The 21,908-nt window shown below is 39.4% G+C and overlaps 1 protein-coding gene across 2 annotated transcripts in view; it reads right to left on the reverse strand.

The window, feature by feature from the left end:
• Nucleotides 1-21,908, reverse strand: part of LOC134629321 (E3 ubiquitin-protein ligase SMURF2-like) — a 66,636-nt gene that overhangs the window by 20,816 nt on the left and 23,912 nt on the right. For both annotated transcript variants that reach the window (XM_063476559.1, XM_063476558.1), the window contains exons 2-8: nt 15,795-15,833; nt 13,867-13,975; nt 9,265-9,398; nt 5,781-5,846; nt 3,867-3,951; nt 3,432-3,515; nt 1,716-1,927 (exon numbers count right to left, since the gene is read on the reverse strand). In XM_063476559.1, the coding sequence (XP_063332629.1) occupies nt 1,716-1,927; nt 3,432-3,515; nt 3,867-3,951; nt 5,781-5,846; nt 9,265-9,398; nt 13,867-13,975; nt 15,795-15,833 (729 nt within the window). The remainder of the gene's footprint in view (nt 1-1,715; nt 1,928-3,431; nt 3,516-3,866; nt 3,952-5,780; nt 5,847-9,264; nt 9,399-13,866; nt 13,976-15,794; nt 15,834-21,908) is intronic.

Consider the following 21,908-nt stretch of genomic DNA (forward strand, 5'->3'; position numbering starts at 1 on the left):
CGCCAAACCCACTAATGCGTGTGTAAACAACCAGAAGAAATCAAAGGGGAGTGACACTCATTTGTAAGCTATCATTAGCTCATTGAATCTGTGGTTCCATCCAGCGTATAGATGAATGGAGAGCAACTGTGTGAATGCTGGCATAAAGTCAGTGCTGCAGTGGTGGGGTATTCATGTGTATATTCACCAGCTAATCCATTACTAACTCCCACTCCAACTTCCTACTGGCAAAACTCATTTCCTACCGACCTCTGTTTTTTTCTCCTCTCCTCACACATTCCCTCTCTCCCTCTTATTCTCTCTCACCACACCCAGCCAGTAGTTCAGAGGGTTCAGCTAAGGAAGAAAGCTCTTGAGTTGTTGGGCATCAGTGACTCACTTTGTCCAACCTCAGCCAGTCTCAGTGGACACAGCAGGACCTTTCAAAGGGGGCACAGATCTAGTAGTGCCATTCTCAAGCCCTGGCATATAGCACCACACTTAAAATAATAATTTATTTTACAGAGACTGTGGCTATTGTGGGGTCCACCGTGGCTGACTGTGAGAGAAGAGCACTTCTTTGCAAAGAAATCTTTCCCACGTTGGGGAGGGCAAAAAAAAATAAATAAATAAATAAATAAATAAACCCAAAAAACCATTTCTCTGTTATTTTCCCCCAAGTGCTTGCATGCTGTAAGCAAATCCAGCTTAAAGAATAGACCAAAAAAAAAAAACCAAACAAACAAAAAAACAATAACCTAAAGTCTCTTCTTGGAGTGAAACACTGAGCTATGAAAAGGATTCCCAACTTCTTTTCGTTGTGGGAATAATTGCGTGCAAAGCCAAAACATTCCAATAGTTAAAACGAGGAGAGGTGAGGAGAGGAGACGAGAGGAGAGGAGAAGAGGAGCAGTAACACAAACTAAGTGATGACTGCAGTTGTCACGATGTGCTTCTGCAGGGTGGGGGTGGGAAAGGAATATAGAGGCGAGAAAGTGTGAATAAATCGAATGACGGGACGGGAATACAGGAAAAGAGAACAAAGGGGAAGTTAGAAAGCTATTTAAATGAGATTCTCATGAAAAAAAAAAAAAGTGCCCCCAGGCAACAAACAAAACACTCGCCCCAGGATCAGAGCGCCACGTCTTTCATCTGCATACCTTGGATATTTGGGGTTGGGGGGGACTGACTTTGGATTGCACTTTTGTATGTTCCCAAAATGCACTTTTTTAGTTCAACGAACATGGGATTTGGTAACCACTCTAGTCTGAAACAACAGCTGTGAGAACGTAGCAGCTGACAGTATAATCACACCAGTACAATATAATGTGATGCCAATGAGGCAGCTTTCACTCAGTGGTAACAATAAGGAATTTAAATACAAAACAGTAATTAATACTAGACTCAGTTGTATGCATTTCCTGCTTTGCTATGTCTATATTTGTATACAACAAAGTGGCAGAAGAAAAAATCTGATGAGTTGAATGAGGTTTTGGCTTATACTTGTCAAGTTCATGCTGGCTGTAGAAAGAAACTCCATCTTTCTGTAATGTCTCTAAAAGTTGTGAGGCATCACAGATACAGCATTGGTCTTCATTCATTATGACACAATAAGCATTCCTGACCAAAGCAACTCCCTACAGCGTCTGGTTTAGGCCATAATTTGGCTGTAGTCTGAACCAGTGATGTGTTAACACTAAGTGTGTGCATTTGTGTGTCACTCCTCTGTCTCTCACCATAACCCTCAGGCAAATCTGGCGGCGTATGTAGGTGTGTTCGACTCATGTAGTTACGATGCCGCTGTGATCGAACCCTTCGCTCCTGGATCCGCTGTTCGCCCGGAGGGCCACTCGCTTCTGCCCCATTAACGGGCGTCATCACTGGGGTGTTTTCATCCACCACGCAGCTCAATGGACGCCCTGATGGGCTGGAGTACTCTGATGCTGGTCTGGAAAAGAAAAGAGAGGGCACATGGTCAAAGTGGGGTGATAAGGGGTTTGTATTTCACTTTTGCCTCCATTTTCAAAATCACATTCTATGAATTGGTACATACTCTGACAGTATATTTCTTGGCATATCTGAAACAGCTAATCCTATGTTTGAAAGAGCATTTCTATTCCATCTTGCTATAAACTGGGTGAATAACTGAAAAGAACAACGTGTGCTTTTATTCCTACAAGTCGTATGTGTGACTCCAAGAAACAATTTTTTGGTAAAGTGATAAATGGTTGGCTTTTAGTTTTGGTGAATTTAAGCAAATGTTTACCACAGTTGCTTGTAGGAACCTGGTTGGGAAGGATGCAAGAAGTGTGTGACTGCAGCAAAGCTGTGTTTTCTGTTAAGTCTCAGGAGTAGCAAGTTGATCTCTTTTTGGTAAGCACACAGACACATGGATAGCATCTTTGTTGCAAAACACTTTGTTTCAAAAGCTCTCTTGAAGATAAATGTGTTTTATGATAATGCTTAAGCTTTGAATAATATCAGTGATTATGGGTTGCATAAAAAAAGAACAAAAAGTCATGAGACTACAGTCTGTGTCAGCATGTTAAGAGCGGGACTTGCAAACAGATATCTGATAAGGAGACACAAACACAGACAGGCTGGCTTACTGGCACTCATTGTGTGTGCAGCCTGTCTGACCACTGTCTGGCTGTCCAGAGTTACTGACGCCTTAGCTATCTAAAGCCTTGGACCCACAACCCCTCCAAATGCTCTTCCTCCTCCCATTTCCTCTTTCACTGTGCTTATTTTTTTCCCCCATCTCTGCATCCACTTTCCTTTGTCCCGTCTTCATGTTCTACCCCTGGACAAGTGTCCCCTCACGACAACCTAATTCATCAACTCTCACTTTGTCATTGCACCCTCCTACACAGTCCTACCTACTCGTCTTCCTCCTTAAATTCATCATTTCCTCCTCCTCCCCCAAATCCACACCGCTTGACCTTTTCCTCACCATTATTTCCTGCCGTTCCAACTTTGTTCCACTCTGCTGTGTAGGGGTGACTAAAGATGTGAAGCAAAAGTGGGTGAGGTGGTCCAGGGTATTATTTGCTTACACTCCTAATGGCTCCACTGATACGGGCCAAGTAGGAAGGCGACAGTTGTTCCTGTAGCAACGGGGGCCAAATGAAGCCAGGCTGCCTGAATGGCTGGATAGTTTATTTAGCCATTTGTGTCCGTGTGTGTTGGGGTGGAGGACTAAGGAAACTGAGAGCATTATCAACAGACTGTTTTTGTTGTGTTGAAGTGGATTTTCTTCTCAAAGGGGAAGTGAGGAAGGAGTACAACCACTTTCTCAGATCCTCATGCAAGCTTTCTATAAAATTTGCTTTGGATTAAATTAGCATTCTTGCTGTATGTAAGGTAAAATTTAATTGCAGGTACATTGGTATTCTTTTTAATATCCTACATAGATTAAGGTATGCTAAAACTAAAGATGTGTACATATGTACCTGGTTGGCCTCTCCCATTGTGTGGTGCGTGTGATGTGGTTCAGGTACTGTATCCTTCCAGAGGCCGTCCTCCTCTCTTCCCAGCTGTTTCATTGTACACAATGACACAAAGTTAATATTCACCATTTTAAAAAACAAAACAAAACAAAACAAAACAAACAAACAAAAAAACCCACACAACATTACTTCATTTGTTAGATGGACAATATTCAAAAATTACTAGTTGCATTTTTTTTAAAAATTTCAAACTCAAACTAAAATTTGCCTAATTTCTAATAATAATATATTATAATTAATACAAGAGAGGTCGCACTGCACTGATTTAATTTAATTCAATCAAATGGACAAACTCCAAATACAAAAATACAGGATTTTTTAAAATTAAAAACAGAACTAATAACCAACAGGATAGATAAAATGTCTGAGGATACTGACCCGTCAGGTAAGTCATTGTCAAATAGACGACTGCAGTCTACCACTGGTCCTCCGGAACCGATGCGATCTCTGGACTGAAGACTTACTACAGTTTAAGACAAGAAAGATAATACAGCAGCGATTTTACTCACTATAAGGCTCAAGGCAAATTGAGCATTTTGTATTCTGTTATGTGTTTGTTCAAGGTTCTTTATTTGTCACATGCATAGTTATACAAGTATAACACACAGTGAAATGCAACCTGACACGCTCCTCGACATGTGCAAAAAAAAAAAAAAAAAAAGGAGGGGGGGGGGGGGGTAGAGGAAGAACATTATATATATAGTATATACATTAGGTGAATGTGCAGTAGTAGCAGCAAGCAGGTGAATTCTGTACACCAAGTGAATTAAATAAGAACAGACAATCTGACTATTTTACAGAAGACAATATAAACATATTTAAAATTAAAGGAATTTGAAATGTACATTGTGCCTGGGTTTAGAGTGTCTGGAAGAGAGTCCTGTCTCAGTCAATTATAGATGATGTGAGAGGGCGGGTGTGTGTGTGTTTAGTGCCCGGATGGCTTGGGCATAGAAGCTCCTCTTGAGTCTCTCTGTCCTTGCCCGGATGATGCGGAACCTTCTACCGGATTGCAGAAGTTGGAACAGTTTGTTGCCAGGATGGGACGGGTCCTTCAGTATCTGCGCTGCTCTAGTCCAGCATCTCCTGGTGTAGGTGTCCTGAAGCGGGGGGAGAGCAATCCTGCAGCAGCGTTCTGCTGTACGGATCACTCTCTGGAGAGCTTTTTGGTCCTTAACACAGCTGTTCCCAAACCAGGATGTGATGTTCTGTGTGAGGATGCTCTCCACAGCGCCTGTATAGAAAATCCTGAGGATCTTTGGAGAGACCCTGAACTTCCTCAGTTGTCGTAGGTGGTACAGACCTTTTTGGTCTGGACCTGAATGTGGGCAGACCATGTCAGGTCTGAGGAGATGTGGACACCAAGATACTTGAAGGACTGCACCCTCTCCACTGGAGCTCCATTGATGATAATGGGCTTGTAGTCTCTGTGCTGACTCCTTCTGAAGTCCACCACCAGCTCCTTGGTCTTGCCGACGTTCAGCTGGAGGTGGTTGTCCTGGCACCATGATGCCAGATTCTTCACTTCGTCCATGTAGGCCGCCTCATCGCTGTTGGAGATGGCGCCCAACACCACTGTGTCATCAGCAAACTTCACAATGGTGTTGGAGCCGTGGGTGGCCACACAGTCTGAAGTGTAAAGGGAGTAGAGCAGTGGCGAGAGGACACATCCCTGTGGTGCTCCTGTGTTGATGGTGATGCTGTCGGAGACACACCTACCCACCCTCACCACCTGAGTTCTGCCAGTGAGGAAATCCAACACCCACGCACACAGACGGCTGTTGAGTCCCAGATCCCTGAGCTTTGTGAACAGTCTGCTGGGCACTATTGTGTTAAACGCTGAACTGTAATCAACAAACAGCATTCTCACATAGTTACCCTGTTGTGTCACTTAAGCCATTTTCACACATGCACTTTTCTCATATGCACCCAGCAAAGCTGCATAATATAAGAAAACAAATGTCAGATGGCGTTGGATTGGACATTAAAGAGTCTTTAACCTGCCAGCTTGTGAGTATAAAGTCAGTGTAATGTAAAATAGATGTTATTCGCCTCCTGAAGGCAAGCTGTAGAAATGTATTTTCACTTCAGGGTAACATCTCTATTTACATTTCAATACTTCTGTTTCTGAGACCAACGCATGAAGCTGATGATCTGAGTTATTTGCATAATGGTAAATGCAGGTGTTAGAGACAATGCCAGGTGGTAACTGTACTTCGTGCACAGGCAAATGGGAAACAATACCCACACACTTAAACATGCAGTTTATGCAGTGATAACAGTATTTCTTACCTACTATCTGTCCTCTCACAGTATCATTGTCATTGGGGCCCAGTTTATTCAGGTCAAGTCTCTGATCTGCAAACAAAATACAAAAACGGATTCAGCATCTGCTGCATGTTTAACCTTTAAAAGTGTACCTCGAGGAGTCATACCAATAATGACACTAAAGAAAAAAAATAAGAAGTTGTGTAGGTAGCACAGGCTATAAATACAAGATTGTTATAACTACTGCGATCTAAAAAAAAAAAAAAAAAAAAAAAATCCGAGTTTAAACCCATAAGCTGAGCATTTGTTACGGCAAAACCAGATGACCACAAGCGAGGACTTTGAATTGTGGCAAAAAGTTGAGCCAGGATTAGCATTTTTTGTGTGTGTTTTAAATAGTGCAAGAAACTATAAAAACCACTGGATTTTTGAAAAAAGGCTTTCTTCTACTTCACTTAAAAGCCCATATTTCTGTGCAAGTACAGAGAATACTTCAAATGTCCATATAATGTTTTTCTAAGTCTGTAAATTGGACTGCCGCTGGTTTCAAATGAGTGGTGATAACCCAATTTTTAACATGCAAGTTCAATAGCAGTTAATAAAAAGAGACATCTGACTCAGGAGACAGCAAATGTAGCTATGTCTGGACACAAACTGTAATTAGCCTTGTTGTTTCTGAGTAAGTAAGAATTCACTGTCTGCTCAGGAAGGGGCAGTGGTGCTAGACACAAACAGCAGAGGAACATAATCCAAGTCACTGAACAAGATCCAGATCTCTCTCTCTCTCTCTCTCTCTCTCTCTCTCTCTCTCTCTCTCACACACACACACACACAGAGAAGCTAGATCCTGCAAGGAGATTTGGACATATTCCAATTGACCAGTGCAGGAGTGATATCAATTAATTTTCATTAATAACACAACGTGTGTGTGTACGGGTGTTTGTGTTGGCTAGACACAAGACGTAGGTTGAGTGTAAAAGAAACAGAAATATGCAGAAGAGACAGTGTGAAAGAAAGCAAGATAAAGGGACACTCCAGCTCACCATAAGCCAACTCTTAAGTTGTCATGTCTTTGGTTTGTGTGCATGACTTATTTTGCACATTAAATCGTTTAAATGGGAAGAAGCATATAGCTCATTTCTATAATGCCTGCGGGTTTGTGTGAGAACAAGTGCATCTGTTCCAGATATGTGTCTAGACTAAACAGGGATGGTCTGAGCCTTACATGGCCAGAATAGTAAGCAGATTTTTTTTCTTAAATAAGAGAGGAGGAAAAACAGAGAGACAGAACATTTACAGACCTTTAACCACAAGCCCTCACCACACCATTCAATTCCTCAGAGCTTTAAAAACTGTGTGCTGCAATAGACTAAACTGCATAAATATGTGTCAATGTGCACATGCAGAGCCACATGTTTAATTTAGTCGCTTCATTTAGATCATGCACAGCTGTCTGGACATGTTTGCCATGTCTGCATGCATGTGTAAAAACTGTAGAATCAACAGTATCACTATCAGCACATCAGGAAAAATAACAAGACGTTGCATCAACAGTATCAATACCAAGCACAAAAAGCAAAGTTCAAAGTGAGTGTACCAATAGTAGTAAGGCAAGTCATTTTGAAAAACTGGTGGTCTGTGTGTCTGTGTGTGAATGTGTTAGTGAGTTTGCGGGTACAGAAATGAGGCAGATGACTTAGAGGTTTGTGTCTGTAATGCTAAAGCAGGAAATGAGTTCAGTGTAAAGCCAAACAACCTTCTAGTAAACTAGGCAACCATGCTGGATGCCCTTTTGCAAGACTGTGCAAGAGCAGTGTGTGTGTGTGTGTGTGTGTGTGTGTGTGTGTGTGTGTGTGTAGGGGAAGTTTTGTAAGGGTTTTGTGTTTATACTGGATGGCAGAGTGTGCTATGTGTATGAATATGACTTGCAGGAACTCAGGCAATTCCAGTAATGCCTTTTTGTGTATTTGGGTTGTTTTTATGTTTATGCCTGTGTATGTGCACATCTTGGTTAGACCACAGAGTGGGCTCCATTCATGTGTCTAAATATGAATTCATGTATCTGCACAACATAGGAGGAGGACAAAGGCATAAAGCAAGGACCTGTCACAGAACATGCCTCCCTGTCCACTTTCTGTGGCTGAGATAAAATATAATTTCTGCCATGTTGACTGCACAGTAAGTGGCTTGTCTGGAGCCTAAACTGTCTGCCTCTGGAAGTGGATAAATTTAAGTCCCCCGTCATAGTGAGGTAAAAGTATCACACCAGGCTTTCTTAGGTTGTCAAGGTCCCTTTTGTGGCAACAATAATGCTGTTGTGGTTTTCGGAGGATTAGGGGGAATTTCATGAGCCAGAAATACCATTTAGCAAATACAAAAAGGTGCTGGAAAGTATTCTGAATGCTTATGTGAAGTATTTAGCTTGACAGTTAGAAGCTGGAATAAGAGGCTGTCGCATCTGGGCCAACCAAACTACAACTGCCTGCATTCATGGAATTCATGCATTAATAGCTTCAATATTGCAGTTTGGATTAACAAAACACTTCAGTAAGTGACATTATTTGACAACTCCATAAGAGTTTTTTTGGAGAAAGACAAGCAGGCTGGAACAGAGAAAAGGTTGGATACATATAAAAAGGGATAAATGTAACTCAGTGTGGTCTGGTACAAGTCTGACGGCCTGTGTTTAGGGCAGGCCAGGAAGACAGATTGAAGGAAAAGATGAGAATGACTGGAAGGAATGTTAATTTGATAGTCTGGACTTTGGTTAAGGGTATACGTGTCTGGTACTGCCAAAAAGTTAGGCAGGGTTAACAAGCATTTGGAATGCACAGAATATATTTGAAATAAAAGACCGTAACAGTGAGGTGACGGTCTTAAGCATGTAGATTAAGAACTGCTCATTCGAGAATGTGAGCATCTGTACAAGTATGTTGGGATCTTGTTCTGGGGCAACCAGTGATTATCTCATGCCATCATCAATCAGCAGCATGTTTCTTCATCTTTTTTTTCTGACAAGAAAGTCATGTTGCTTTAAATAGAACTATTGGCACTGATTTGGTCACAGGAGCCAGATGTCTGCAGCAAGCAATATTTGTGATATGTTATAAGGAGTTGCCATAAATCTCATCGCAATGAATGGCTGGCATATATGCTGTAGCAGGTTGCAGGCTAGGACACAGCTCACATGCTACATGCCTACTGTAGCAGCAGGCATGCTATCTATTGCTGCAACCAGCAGAGGCACAGGAAAGACGAGTGTCAAGTCTGCAACCTAGGCTGTCTGACATTTGGTTTGATTCACACATTTGTTTATGTGCGATAAGTTCAGTGCAGAATGTGTGAACAAAGGTTAACTTGGCATACCTAACTGAATCACACTTCAATAACAATCCTGACAGGTCACCTTATGGCAAAAGATGTACAAAAACAGAACACTGACCTGTTTTCAGTCAATGCGAAAGAAACACCTAAATTCATACTTACAAAAATACAAATAGCTACTTACAGCCCGTGTCTTTGAGTCTGTTAATGGCATTGGACAGGAGGCGTACACAGCCCAGGAAACCTGCGCCCTGCTTTTTGTGGATCTTCTTGTGGTTCCATACACTGATGGTTATGGAGTCTGACTTTCCAATGTATCTGATGGGGTGAGAGAAAGAAAGTGGAAAAAAAAAGGCAGGTCAATAAAATAGAAACGATGAGTAATAACAAAGCTTTTAAGTCTTGACACTGTACTTGGAAAAAAAAGTTCCAAGACGTGTGCTCAGAGGCTCAACCCTTAAGAAGAGTGATATGAAATTTAGAAATTGAATGAACTCACAAGTTAAAATAACCCTGCGCTCCAGAGATTTCCTAAAAATTATTACAGTTACTAAAAACTAAGCCAAAAAGAAGAAAAACACAAAACCATAACCTTCTATTTTGCATGTACTTCTCTCTGAACCTGTCAGAGTTTTAGATGTACACTTTGTAATGAGGCTGATTAGTGCATCACATTTAAAAGTAACTTCTGTCCCTGTGTATCTGTATGTATGTGTGCGTGTGCGCGTGTGCGTGTGTAGAATCAGCACAGCTGAGGCCAGTCTAGTCGTGGTTTAAGGAACAGAGGAAGTCCCCGCGATGTGCTTCACCGCTGTCTGAGGCTTAGACAGCTCTTACAGTAAACACAATATTCAAATGCACAATCTCACATTCACTAACACACACGTAATTACAGTCTAGCAGCTGTTTTGCTATTATGCTGCATCGCAGTGGCATGGAGGGGATTTTCCTGCTCAACACATCAAAACATATAGGTTTGGTATGAAAGCCAAATCAAGGATGTTGGTAAAATGATAAGATATTCTTATGACCAGAATCCAGTAGCACATTGGCACACCGTTTGCTTCCCAGTAAATATAAACGTGTGCTTCACTGCGCATGTTTGTTAAAATCTCACTAACACTTTAACACCATTTGATGGCAAACTGATGAACGAATAGACCATTTTCTTTGCCACAAAGCATCAATTAAGCTCCAGTTTTTTAACATAAAGAAGAGTTAATTATACAGCATATTTGCCAGGGTGTTGATATTGACACACAAAAATCATTAGGATCATTAAATTTTCTGTTCTTTCAATCTTGTTATGTTTCAGTTTAGTTCCTGCTTTTTGTGTGCTGGGGTAAAAAGAAACCACACTTTTTTATGTTTTCTTTCTACACAGTGTGGTTTAGATTAAACAGGTCTCTGATGCGGAGGTATGCTGTGCAAAGCACCACCTCAAAGCAACAGATTTAGAAGAAGAAAAAAAAAGCTAAATTGCTGACAAGACTATGAAAGAGTGTCGCAAGATAAGAGAAGTTGAAAAAGTCATTTCCTGACTCACAAAAACATACTGACATAACACTTCAAACAATCTCGAATTTAGCAACAGTGAGGCACTGTCTGATGGTAGTCTGTCTGATGAAAGTTGAGTAAACTTTGCAGGACGGTTTATGACTGAATTGAAATGCTGATATGACACATCTCTAAAGTGTGAATTAACCAAGGCTTCCTGTTTTCAATAGATGATTCCTGGGAGAGATGGGATGTGAAAACAAGTGCAGGCCCCTAAAGTTCTCGCTGAAAAACCTTGAAATTTTTCCAAAATCTATCTTCATCAATTATTTCTTATTGCTCAAAAGAAAATTGTCTTTATGTTGCTATGCTAACTTCTTTCCCGTAACTCTTCATCTCTTTCATGAATTCAAAACAAACGATGATGATAACATGGAAAAAATACAGAAACTTAAAATGTAAAGAGCATAGAGGATCAATAAAGCCGACTGACTCGGCATTGTGATCGTCCAATCACATTCTGTGTAAACACAGCCTCAAAAGACTATCTTCAGCTGAACTTTAACACACAGTGTGAAAATGTTGTGTTTTGAACACTGGTTTTTTTTCTGTTCTCATCTGTACGAAAAGCACTTCGGTTCAATGTATTTGTGTAAATGCTCTACAGATAAAAATGAGACGCAAACTTTATTGTCAAAACCCAAGTTTAAAGGGTAATTCTACAAAAAAGAAATGTATTTAAGGAGAAACACGGTTAAATATGCACAGTTTATCACTGTGTTAGGAAACCCTCCCAGAAACCTTTATTTTTGCTTGAATTCTTTGGTTTATTTACGCACTGAGCACTGTGTATCTGACATCATTCTCAATAAGTCACACAGATGCTAGCACGCGCATAACACATGAAGTTAATCTAGAGGTCTGAGGCGCCTTCGTCATGTTTTTAGGGGAGAAAAAAAAAAAAAAAAGCTTACTGGCCTAAATTTGGGACAATACTCTGTGTGTGTCTCTCTCTCATCCGCATACACATTTATGGAAAAAAAATACAAGGATATTAGCCACAGCAGCAGCAAAATTAGCAATTTTTATTAAACTATAGGCAGGTAAATTTGATGTAGAGGTAATGCCTGCATCAAGCGATCTATATTGAGGAGAGTTGGGTTGACAACTACTACCAATATATTATTGATCTGGATGTCAACAAATGCCAGAAGGAATCAGCGCTAATGCCATCTATGTGTTCAACACTTTATCACTGGGAACAAATCAAATCTTGTTCAATTAGGATGTGTAAAGACTGCTGAATTACATAAGGCTGTACAACACAACATGTACAGAATTTAACGTCTCTTGGGGAAAGGCAGAGGGAGCAGCAAGCAAATCCAATACTCCCAACCAAAGCAATGTGAAGACTTGTACTGAAAAGCCTGGAAATAAGAGGCCAAGCATGAAAAGACAACCTGCCAAAACAAGACCTGCATACTACAGAGTTCATAAACTTTCAACACTTACTAGATTTTTTTTTTTTTTTTTTTTTTAAAGTTGGCTTGTGTCCTCAAATATCTTCTGTGCAGGACACCAAGGTGAATTATAGTGCGTAAACTGTAGTCTAAAAAAGCAAATAATTTTTTTTAGCGTATTTACAATAACAAGGCCCCTGTCAGGACCAGTGTCATGCTGAAAAAGACCCCACCTCCTAAAGCTAGAGGCTGAGGTTGGGGGTGTGGTGAGCTGGCGATCTGCCAAGCCCACACTCCCATTTGCTTTCTGTGGCATGTTAGCCATTTCCTGAACCAGAGGAAGAGGCCAGGGGTCGCGGGTGGGGAATACACCCTCTCTGAGACGGTGGGGAAACAGAGAGGGGAGGAGAATTATGTAAACGGAGGGAACCTGAGGTCATTGTTGACAGAGCAAAAATATTCGAATTGTCCATCTGTAGCTGTAGAGAAATGAGAAACCCTCACACATGCATGTTCACCAAAAGTGTATTTACTTTAACATTTGCATTAATTTAAGGCTGTGTGCACGATTAATAATTCTATTATTATAAATTACTGTTATTCATTACATAAAAAGTAACTCAGAGGGCAATCTTTAACCTTTCAAATTAGTCCCAAATTCAGATTGATTGCCCAGGTATGATTTGTTTAGCTGTTTACATTATTATTACAGTGTAATCTGGTCACAGATGTTTAATGAACAACAAAAATGTCGCACACATCGATGCTGTTGAACAGAAGCAAACATAGAGACAACTGTCAGAACCGAAGAAGCTGTGACGGCAAAAAACGAGGATAAACTAAACCAATTGCTAGACAGTGAGCCAACATACCAATTGCGATACATATTTTCACCCTGTAACTTGACACTGTCTTTCTTTTGGACTTCATGTGTGCATCTATTTCTTCATGACTCATTCTTCAGGCCTCTTATTTCCTCTCATTTTCTTCAGTTACCACGGTTTCATCTCTTCATCTCTCACCAGCGCACAGGCATAATTAAATGTGGGGTTTACTGTGATCAGTTCTTGAAATGGCTTGTCGACACAATCCTCGGTAGAGATTAACATTCAGAGTGCACAGCCCCAGTGAAATCAATATCTGAGACCACAGAAAAGATGAACACATTATTTTATACTTGATCCGAAACCGTAACAAACAGAAGTTGTTTTTAAACATTGGGGACAGAAAGAAAATGAAAGGAGCCCTTCCTTGATGAAAGAGCAGGTTCCAAGATTTAAGTTGCATAGACTCACAAAGGCTGATGATATGTGGCTAATCCTAAAAGAGATTAAAATAAAGTAGAGCTTTAAATGTGTGTCATCCACATTTAGTTGAGACAAAGTTAGCTTGCCAAAAAAGTCTTCAGATTCATACAGAAGACTGTTCTGGAGTTATTTCCACAAATGCTCCAAAAGTAGACAACCTGTTACTTTAGAGCACCATATCAATACAAGTTAGCTCCCTCCACATAAAATGTAATGAAAATACCTTTTGTGAGGCCTGTGGTATGGAATGCCTGAAATGTTACGCTACAGGTTTTGTTTTCATGTAATTGATTAGGTTGGTTTGTTTTTTTAACAGGGGAAAGATACAAATCAATCTACCTTCCTTCCACACAAAGACATGTGAGTGAGCAAAATCAGTACACTACATTCCTTCCTTCTATGTTTCTTTTGACCATTTCGTAATTTGATTGATAGTAAACGCACACTTTTACTGCATTTGTTTCTTAATTAGCCACAAAGAGTAAGCAGCAATCTGGCACACTGCTTCTCCTGTTGACTTACAGATCATAATGTTGATTCCATTTTGGGTCCAGCGTATTTCTCACAGTATCTGTAGAGTGGCATTGTCCTGAACCATCCACCACCACTTTGGCAAAGGGATCTGGCAACCCTGTAAAAGTGGACAAACATTTTGTTTAACCTTTGTACAAACCCTGTGGGTACACCAATCATGGAGGCACTAGAGGTGACACAGTTTTTAACCCTTATTTTTGTCACTCCTTTGAGACTGCAGTGACAAGTTTATCTGGTTGTCCTCATTTACAGACAGTCAGGTTGACAGCTACACCACTACTTTGTGCAAGTTCCTCTTAAAATTACATGTTGATTTTCTCTGCATTTCCCCCCTTGCTTTTTAACAGTAATAATAATCTGCTGTAGTCCATAAACATTACATTTTTCCCCATATGCTGATAATATTCCTGCAGTGTCTGACTAAAACTAAACTCAGGTTCATGTGAAGGTCATGAAACCAGCAGAGACAGCACATTATAGCCCAGGAGGATGGACCTCAGATGCATGTGTTGCTGTGTAAGCATGTGGGTAAATATATGGACACTATAAAGAAAGTTATTAGTCTAATCAAGCGTCTTGTTTTGTATGTTTTGGTTAGCTTCCTATTTCATGTTATAACTGATAATACACCTATTAAACAGGTATTTGATAAGTTAAAGAGCGTTAAAGTTAGTATTTTATCTTATGTTTAAGATGAAGGATTTTTTAAAAAGTAAGAAAGTACAACTAAATTCTTCACACGGGCTATTGTATTTTGTGAAACATTTACATAACACATGGAACATATGAAGCAATATGCAGAAAAACTTTACGACAAGTCTGTTCACAGTATCTCACGCATTTGTTAATCTGATAAGAGATTCTTCATGGTGTATTTATCTTAGGGTCCCTGTCTAGGTCTGTGCATGCATGTGTATGTTTTTTAAACTGCCGAGGTATGAAACTCTGAGCGCAGACACTTTACACAAGATAAACCTGTTTAGTCACTCAGTGGTGTCTTGGAATTTCCTTTGTTGTGGCTGTGTGTTTGTGTATATACATAAGAGCATTTTTTTTTCTTCTTTAAAGACAAAAATGAAGTACAAGCTGCTTTTGGCAGTTCAGTGCTTTCAGAGAAACCATAATTTCCAACTGAAGTAAAAACAGTGCATTTCTTGGCTGTATACTTTGGCGGGGGTTTCTGCAGTGCAGTATACTGCAAGCCCAGTGGCCGGCTGAGTCTGAGTCAACGCCAGGCCTGGCCAAAGCACTGGGCAATTTATTTTTAAATATATTTTTAAGTTGTTTTTCCCCTTTTTTTTTTTTTTTTTTATAAACATAAGCTGAGCTGTTAGAGCTAATGTAAGGTATATTTAATCCTACTTTTACATTGCAAATTTTTAACTATAACAGCTGGAAACCAAAAAGGTTTTAAAACAATTTTTTTTGTAGTCATTTACCTGATGATTTTGGATTTAAATTCAATAATTAAGGTATGTAAACCTTTGAGGTTAGTTAACCAATGAGTTTAAGTTTTAATTAAAACAAACAAACAAGCTAAGTATAAACTCCGTCCTTGCATGCTCTTAAACTAAACTGTAAATGTAACCACTAAATCTAGTACTATTATTATTTACAGTATTTCATGGGTTTGACTAAAATAGCGATATCCATCCTGTCCAATTAAAGCCATTTAGTTTGGTTTTTATGTGCCAGTGAGCCACATTCCTATTACCAGAATTTGGGTTAGCATTGGGTCCTAGTGTGTACCAGGGCTCCTGTTGTGTTTAATAGACAGATGGCTCCCAAGGGACATTTTTAACAGTTTTCCCACTTCAAAATGCTGCAAGCCACCACTGCTGACAAAGCATTCTAATGTACAAGAGAGGAAACAGGACAGGAATAGCATCTTATAAATAAAAATAGTTTTTACTTACGAAAGAAGTCTTTCTTTGCCAGGTTCTTTGCACACAGAACTGGGGGGAAAAAAGAAACAGATATTGTTTTCTGTTTGCCAACAAACGCAAAAAATCCAAAAAACAAAGTGATTCAGATATATTTGCCACAATAATTTTGAAACAGCATTCCAACAATATTCAGTATCATTTCAAAAATTATTTCCATATTTTTTTATATTTAGCCATATTTAAAGAAATAATGGCCACAAATATGTTTCATATATGTCAAAAAGCTATTACAAAAAACACAATTTAATATACATAATGTATAAATGCTTGACATCTTAAATAATAATTTTCTCTCTCTAATTTTAGTAGAAGCTTTTCCCAATTTCATTAATTATTTTTTAAGTTTCTAAGGCTGAATAGGTACTACTCTCTTTTGGCCTACATCTTCGTTTGTCCATTTTCAGTCCCTCACAGGCTGAGACACTTGTTAAGAGTTTCTCACTGTAAAATATTGAACAGACAAGCTCTTTTTCTTGTAGCAAGCAAGTCTATGGGGGTTTGCAACACAAACTGCATACACTAGCTTTCAAAAGAAATGAGAGGGAAACTAAAAGTATGTCCCTGCTTGGCTATGGTTATACCCTTTTCACCTTTAAGATGTTTTTTTAATTCTTAATTTTTCTACTCCTAAATATTTTGTAGCACTACATGCTATAGGATAAGTGAAATTAAGCTCTGTCTGGAACTGGCTGGACAATCTTATGATGCTTACAGAGTAAGACAAAATAGGCCAAGCATAGAAGGAAAAGGGGGAAAAAAGAAGGAAAAAAAAAAACGAGCGGTGGCAGAGAAAACTTGCACAATGAATGTTTAGAAAAAACAATAGTGAAAAGGTGAAAGATGCAAAAGGAAGTTAAATAAGCACCCTTCACTGCCAGCAGACAGACCAAGATCCCTATCACAAAAAGTCACTAAAGAAACCCACACTATTCAGTCTTTCTGCTTTTAGCCATTCATGTATTTTAATATTCACTGCTTTCTATTCATGGTCCTGGGCAAGCCCTGCCAATATATTATTAATACAGGTACAGGTAACTTCTCTCTTTCCAAATAGCTTCACTGAGTTTTAGTCTTTGAGCAAGAAAGTAAACACCACAGTTAATCAAGAACAACTTAAAAAGGAGGTACTGCAATTCTTCTGCTGAGCCCAAGGCAGCTCAATGAGCTGTAAAGGTATAACATCTGCTTACAAACATAAGTCTCATCTTTTGCTGCATATAAGCTTTCCTCGTGCCAAAATAAAAAGAAGAAACCCAAAAAACAGAATTGATTGTAAGCCATGCCCCCTTTCTGTTTTCTTAGCCTCAACTGAGAACTTTAATTTCTGATGAGTCCAAAAGGTAAGTTTCCGGTAGAAGAGCTGTTGTATAATGCTTAACCGGCACCTACTTGCAGCAGAAAACAGGACGACAGCTATACTATACACAGAGTAGGTTAAAAGCTGCCATTGATCAGACGTTTATGGCAGCAGAGTTTCAAGCTTCAAAGTTGTATTGTCATATGCACAATAAAGAAACATGTTTCCCCGTGCAAAGAAATTCTCTTTGCCCTCCACAACAAATGTCAAACAAAAACTTACACATATAAAAGCTATAGTATATACAATAACTAAAAACATACAAAAAAAAATTCTGGAAACTCCATATTAGAAATATAGCACAGACTATGAAAAAATATATAACTATACAAATAAAACAATCTGAGCTGCAATAGACTATCCATAGTACCTAGGTATATAAAGGCATTATAAAGCAATTATAAAGCAATACTACCAACTCAGACTGCCTACTGCATACATCATTTACTATTTGATTCGGCACAGCAAATAAACAGTTTCTTATGCATTTGTCAAGCTAGAAGCTTTCAAACGCATTAAGACAAGCCAAAACAGTGGGCATCTATTGTGTACATGGATTATATAACAGATCGCGTGTGTGTGTGAGAACCTGCCACTAATGAGCACTACTTCCGATAAAGATATGAGGCCGACTTGAGAAACAAACCTAGCATTACAGCCATTGAATGTGGAGACTTTGACAGTGACCAAAATGATACAGTCAATCAAATCAGAATCACAACACAGGAACAGACAATCTCAACACAAACCAAACTGTGTTGACTGGATGAACACTAACCATCCACTTGTCGGGGGAAATTACACAGCCAAAGCCAACAGTATGGGTGCAGGCCAAATCAGAAGCAGCCAAAATAACCTCCCATGGGACAAAATGGACACGGTTATGTTGGCCAACAAGTGAAAAACAAGAGGTCTGAAATCTTGGCAGGACATATGTGAATAGATGCTACAACTGAAAGGCTAAATACTGCAAAAAAAAACAAAAAAAAAAACAACCCCAAAACCCTCCAGAATGATCAGGATAGGCATGAAACCCATCCTTCAGGGTATTTGTAGGACTCTATAATGCAGATGTATTTCAAGGTGTTAGCAGTACAAACTTGATCAGAAAGCTCATTTGCTCTTCTGCTTTGAAATTCTTGCCTGCTAAATACAATCAACATAGTCAAGCCAAAATGAGTAACTGAGTAAAAGCTTTGAACATTCTGTCCACAAAAACAACAACAAAAAAAAAAGCCTTTAGTTTGTTCCAGATATCTCTCCAGATAGAGCGATATCTCTCCAGATAGAGCGATATCTCTCCAGATAGAGCGATATCTCTCCAGATAGAGCGATATCTCTCCAGATAGAGCGATATCTCTCCAGATAGAGCGATATCTCTCCAGATAGAGCGATATCTCTCCAGATAGAGCGATATCTCTCCAGATAGAGCGATATCTCTCCAGATAGAGCGATATCTCTCCAGATAGAGCGATATCTCTCCAGATAGAGCGATATCTCTCCAGATAGAGCGATATCTCTCCAGATAGAGCGATATCTCTCCAGATAGAGCGATATCTCTCCAGATAGAGCGATATCTCTCCAGATAGAGCGATATCTCTCCAGATAGAGCGATATCTCTCCAGATAGAGCGATATCTCTCCAGATAGAGCGATATCTCTCCAGATAGAGCGATATCTCTCTCCAGATAGAGCGATCTCTCTCTCCAGATAGAGCGATCTCTCTCTCCAGATAGAGCGATCTCTCTCTCCAGATAGAGCGATCTCTCTCCAGATAGAGCGATCTCTCTCCAGATAGAGCGATCTCTCTCCAGATAGAGCGATCTCTCTCCAGATAGAGCGATCTCTCTCTCCAGATAGAGCGATCTCTCTCTCCAGATAGAGCGATCTCTCTCTCCAGATAGAGCGATATCTCTCTCCAGATAGAGCGATATCTCTCCAGATAGAGCGATATCTCTCCAGATAGAGCGATATCTCTCCAGATAGAGCGATATCTCTCCAGATAGAGCGATATCTCTCCAGATAGAGCGATATCTCTCCAGCTAGAGCGATATCTCTCCAGCTAGAGCGATATCTCTCCAGCTAGAGCGATATCTCTCCAGCTAGAGCGATATCTAGATAGAGGAGGTAGATAGAGATAGATATATCTCTATATATAAATAAAAAGAGAGAGGGAGAGATCTCTCTCTCTCTCTATCTAGTTGTTATATTCTATATAACTCATATTCTAAGTGAACTGCTCCGTCTTCATTTATTTCAAATATATCATTACGCAAACTGGAGACATGGGTTGTCATTTAGAGGTCCGGAGCCAGGCTGGTAACCTCAAAGAACTCTGGAGTGTAGGGCCAACAGCAGTGTGCGCTCACCAGTGCTGAAGAGGCAGCACAGATTAGTAGCTAGCAGGTTAAATTGGGTGCACTTGGCTCTTAAGTTACCAAACTGTGTTAGTGAAAATTAAGGGATTAATCTGCACACTGCTCCACTGTCTCAGCCACAATTACCACAGGGCGAAAATCCTCTTTCTTGTTATCAATGGCCTCTCACTAACTGTGCTGCCAGGCACATCAGAATAAAGCTACTGATAGTGATTAATATGTTCAAGGGGGGTGTAACTTGCACAACAAATCAATAATCAGTGAAATAAGACTAACACAAGATCTAAGAGGGATAGAAATAATTACTGCAGGTAACTATGTTACTGGTGATTTTCTAAATTTGTGCTTTAAGAGCATGGGAGGGAACAAGACAATATTAAAAGTGACATTTCATGAAACAACTAGTTCTGGACTGTAACCCATATGGACATGTGAGTTTGTACTAAGAGCTTTTTAGAGAAAAGATCTTCATTATTGATGAGCTTATGAACTTCTCACCCTTCAAATCAGGGAGAAAGCATCCTCCTCCAATTAGCTTCTTAAGGAGAACTGAGATCCAAAAAACCCCAAAACAATTACAGCAAAAACAAACTAAAAAGAAATGACTAAAAGCACCAGAATACAGAAAATAAAATTGTGACTTAACTGGCACCAAACATGACTTTAGGTACTTTATGATGAATACAAAACGTACCTAATGCTCTTAGAAAACATGAATTTGGCACAATCTTAATATGGACTAAATACAATATAACAAAAATTAATTTTCAATAACGCTGTCTCACAAGATAAACGGGACTTTGTACAACTAAAAGAAAAGATAAAAAAAAAAAAAAAAAAAAAAAAAAAAAAAAAAAAAAAAACCACAACAAAGAAGCCCCTATTTGAGTTATTGCAGCTTTTACCACTACCCCAGATCAGATTTCTATATCAATTTACAGCAGTCCCATAAGGATTTAGAAAATATGCCGAAATATTTTTATAACCTTATCTACACATATGCACACTCTTCCACTGTGAACTACAATCACCAATGAGTCAAATCTCACACTGTGCCCTCTAGGGATCCGACAGTGTTGAATAGCTGCCACGTGAGCAGGCAAGCCATGGCTGGCAGGAGACCAGGCTCATTCAGATCCTAACACGGAAAGCTAGGTCAACTAGGAAACAGTAAACCACCAAGAAGCCCTGGGGTGAGGCTGTCCTTTGTGTTGTCTATGGGTCATCATCCCAACCATAAAACCTAATTTTAAAAGCAAGGGGAAAGATAGTAAGTCTGACTGAATACTTGCGCAGTCACAAATGACAACCACTAACTGTCATTTTCTCTCTATTGTTTAATTAAAGAATGACACCCTATTCTGGAATTCCTGGTATTTTAGATGTATGATTTTCAGCACGACATCTCCTGTTTCAATAATTCTGTTTAGCTGCTGATGTTATACCAAGATTTCTCACAATTCACTTAACCTAAAATACAGGTTACAGTTGTGGACATTCTTGGTAGGTAATCTTAAGACTGGAAATACTAACAGTACATACTAAAACAATAAATAATAATCCCTATAGTTATTTTGATTGCTCTCTTTTCCTAGTCTTGCAATAACATGAAATTTTGATGACTAACTTACATCAAATATCAGTTCAGTTAAAAACCTCAAGAGATTTGCATCTATTTTCACACTCTTCTCACTGCAGTGTTTGAATAATCAACTTTAAACATGGATAGCCAAAATATTCCACAGTATTTTTGTTAAAAATCATAGTCACGTGCTGTGCTTGAAAAAATACTTTTAATAATACAGATTCTTGGGGAAAAGATAAATAAATAAATAGCTTCCTCCTAACGTAGTCCTCTGACCACCCAATATTGCTCTCATCTTAAACAAAGCTGTGGTAGCAGTTAAAAGTTCAAAATGGGGTCAACTCTACTCCATTGTTTATTCAAAATGATTTAAAGGAGCAGCTGCTGTTTTGGGATAATTTGCAAGTGGATCACCGCATTACACAGGCTGAAATAAGCCAGTGAAACAGTTACCCCAAACCAAACTTACCCATCTAAGCAATTAACATAGAAGGATAATGTTTTTACCACTGTCTGGTAGCTAAGGGATGTGGAGACACACAGTGCCCTTTCACTAATCCAGACAATATGTCTGTACATTTCAGAGGTCAATGGTACCAATGGTACCACTTCCCCAGGGGAAGTGGTATACCATTTAAGCCCATGAAAACCTTCCAAAGCTACATTTGAATGTGTTAAAACAAGGACACGGGCTATAAATGACTAACAATTAAATGGCTTTTAACTAGAGCAGGGCGATATGACCAAAAATATTTATCATGATAT

Source organism: Pelmatolapia mariae, linkage group LG6 (genome assembly GCF_036321145.2).
Source record: "Pelmatolapia mariae isolate MD_Pm_ZW linkage group LG6, Pm_UMD_F_2, whole genome shotgun sequence".
NCBI lineage: Eukaryota > Metazoa > Chordata > Actinopteri > Cichliformes > Cichlidae > Pelmatolapia > Pelmatolapia mariae.